The sequence below is a fragment of the Diachasma alloeum genome, unplaced genomic scaffold (assembly GCF_001412515.2).
Source record: "Diachasma alloeum isolate Michigan unplaced genomic scaffold, Dall2.0 Dall_scaffold_00277, whole genome shotgun sequence".
Taxonomy (NCBI): domain Eukaryota; kingdom Metazoa; phylum Arthropoda; class Insecta; order Hymenoptera; family Braconidae; genus Diachasma; species Diachasma alloeum.
The window spans coordinates 799,942-802,602 of NW_021680416.1; the positions used below are offsets into that span (position 1 = coordinate 799,942).

The following is a 2,661-nucleotide window of genomic DNA, read 5'->3' on the forward strand; positions in this document are numbered from 1 at the left end:
GACCTCCTTCAGAAAATTGAGATTTTTATTATTTATATGTAAAAGGCGCCAACCAACGCCTTTTGTCTTGAGACTTACCGATTCATTTTTCCATTTATTTATTTATAATAGGATCAAGTATACTCTTATTATAATTTTTTAAGCATTTCACTGCCATATGATCCCCATATGAGTCCAAATGAACTATGAATTATGTAGAGATAATTCATCTCATCATCAGGCTCATAGATAAGGGTCAGAATCAGGAGCGTCTCCTGAATTTCTAAATCTCCTTATTTTTTTATTATATAGAGATACCTGGAGATGTTGAATATGGTTTTTGAATTGAAAATTTTATGTTTTTTATTTAAAAGACTTTAACATTTTCGGATCAAATATAATATTCTTCAACGGATAAAAATGAAATTTTCAATTCAAGAATAAAAACTCTTCAATAAAGAATATTTAAGGTTTGGGTAATGGAAGTAAATATGTTAATGCAAGAATATTTTTATTCCCGTATGTTAAACAATAGGGAACATTTTCCCTCGAAGAGTTTTTTTTTTATTATTGTTCTAGGGAGCCTCGCCCCCTGCTCTCTTCGCTCGCCAACCCCGGAGGGGCTTCGCCCCCGCTCGCTTTGCTCCCCCCCCCCAATCTTCTTGAGTTTGTTTAGGTGTTCGTATTGTNGAAACAGAATTGATAGAATGATCGACCTCCTTCAGAAAATTGAGATTTTTATTATTTATATGTAAAAGGCGCCAACCAACGCCTTTTGTCTTGAGACTTACCCATTCATTTTTCCATTTATTTATTTAGAATAGGATGAAGTATACTCTTATTATAATTTTTTAAGCATTTCACTGCCATATGATCCCCATATGAACCCATATGAACTATGAATTATGTAGAGATAATAATTCATCTCATCATCAGGCTCATAGATAAGGGTCAGAATTAGGAGCTTCTCCTGAATTTCTAAATTTCCTTATTTTTTTATTATATAGAGATACCTGGAGATGTTGAATATGGTTTTTGAATTGAGAATTTTATGTTTTCTATTTAAAAAACTCTAACATTTTCGGATCAAATATAATATTCTTCAACGGATAAAAATGAAATTTTCAATTCAAGAATAAAAACTCTTCAATAAACAATCTTTCAGTTTTGAATAAAGTAAATGAATAATTTTAATTTAATAATATTTTTATCCGCCTATTGAAAAATAGGCAACATTTTTCTTCTGGAGAAATTGAATCATTTCGTTCTCACAAAAATCGAGAAAAGTCTCAATTTCTAATCTATGATTCACATAAGTGATGACTCCCCAGGATTAACATGTCTCTTAAATCATGAGACGAATTATTTTCTTCTTGTTCTGTAAATGGTGAATGTTGAGAGGAATCATTGGTTTTTTATTAAATGTTCTTGCAGGCATCTGCAGGAGAATTTTCCCTTCATCGACAAAGCAAGATCAGCGATATGGGGCTGGAGTTATGGGGGATATGCTGCCGGTATGAGTCTGGCAATGGACCGGGACGCTGTATTCAAATGTGGAATGTCGGTCGCTCCAGTTACCGATTGGGCGCTTTATGGTGAGGATATACCAGTTTTTTTTAGGGGTCAATCGAGGACATGAGCTCTCTGATATTCGTGATTGACCTTTTTATTACACAGAAAAAAAATTACTTTTGCCAACTAAATTTACTTGCCACAAGTGAATACATAAGTACATATAAATTTGCGTTTGAAATGTGTGGATTTTCTTGTAGTTAGTAAATTCACTTGGCAACAGGAATTGTTTTTCTCAGTGTAGGGAGAGGAATTTAGGGATGATGATGTAATTATTACAAAACATTGTACCGTACGTCACATTTCACTACACGTAGAGAATACAAAATCAAAAATTACAATGTTAACATAGTAATCTAGGATTGTACCGAAACAACTTTGAAATTTGATCCATCTGAACCGACTTTTTACTTGTGTCAAATTAAATTTTACTTTTATTCTACAGTGGTTACTCCCTAACATTTCGGTTCCCTAACATTTCAGTCGGAGAAGTTCCTTCCCCCACCATCGACAACGTAAATGTATTGGGTAAATCTGTGTGTCCCTCTGCGCGACGCGACTGCGCAGTAAATTACTCTCGGCATGTGAGAGTGAGACAGGCAGATTCTTTTTCTCTGTTTATCTCTTTCCCAGCTCCGCCGCCAACGGAAGAGTAAGGGCTTCCCGAACATTTAATTCCTTGAATTCTGCCCCCAGAGGCTGAACTGTTAGGGAGTAACCACTGTACCACTTTCTACTATACCGATTTTCAGTTTTTGCTATGTTCAACAGTAAATTTTAAGTGTGGCGAGTATCGTCCACGATTACTATGTTCGCACACGGAGAGAAAGGTTCAGTAAAAATTACGGAACTCGCAGTTCGCTCATCGATTACGGAATCGACTCAACAAATTTAAGTGACGGTAGCATAATTTTTCACAGGAGATTCAGATAAAAATTACGGAACGCTCTGGAAAAATTCCGTGACAGTTCCGTAAAATTTCCTACAACCACATTTCGCTCCGGAATTACGGAAAAGATACGTAATTTTTATTGAATATTTCTCTCTGTGCATACACGGAGAGAAATATTCAATAAAAATTACCAGAAAAAAGACGTAAAAATTACGTTT

The 2,661-nt window shown here is 34.9% G+C and overlaps 1 protein-coding gene across 3 annotated transcripts in view; it reads left to right on the top strand.

Annotated features, from left to right (window-relative positions):
• The window catches only part of LOC107038124 (venom dipeptidyl peptidase 4), a 567,343-nt gene that overhangs the window by 560,390 nt on the left and 4,292 nt on the right, over positions 1-2,661 (top strand). For all 3 annotated transcript variants that reach the window (XM_029126098.1, XM_015257032.2, XM_015257031.2), the window contains one exon: positions 1,414-1,574. In XM_029126098.1, the coding sequence (XP_028981931.1) occupies positions 1,414-1,574 (161 nt within the window). The remainder of the gene's footprint in view (positions 1-1,413; positions 1,575-2,661) is intronic.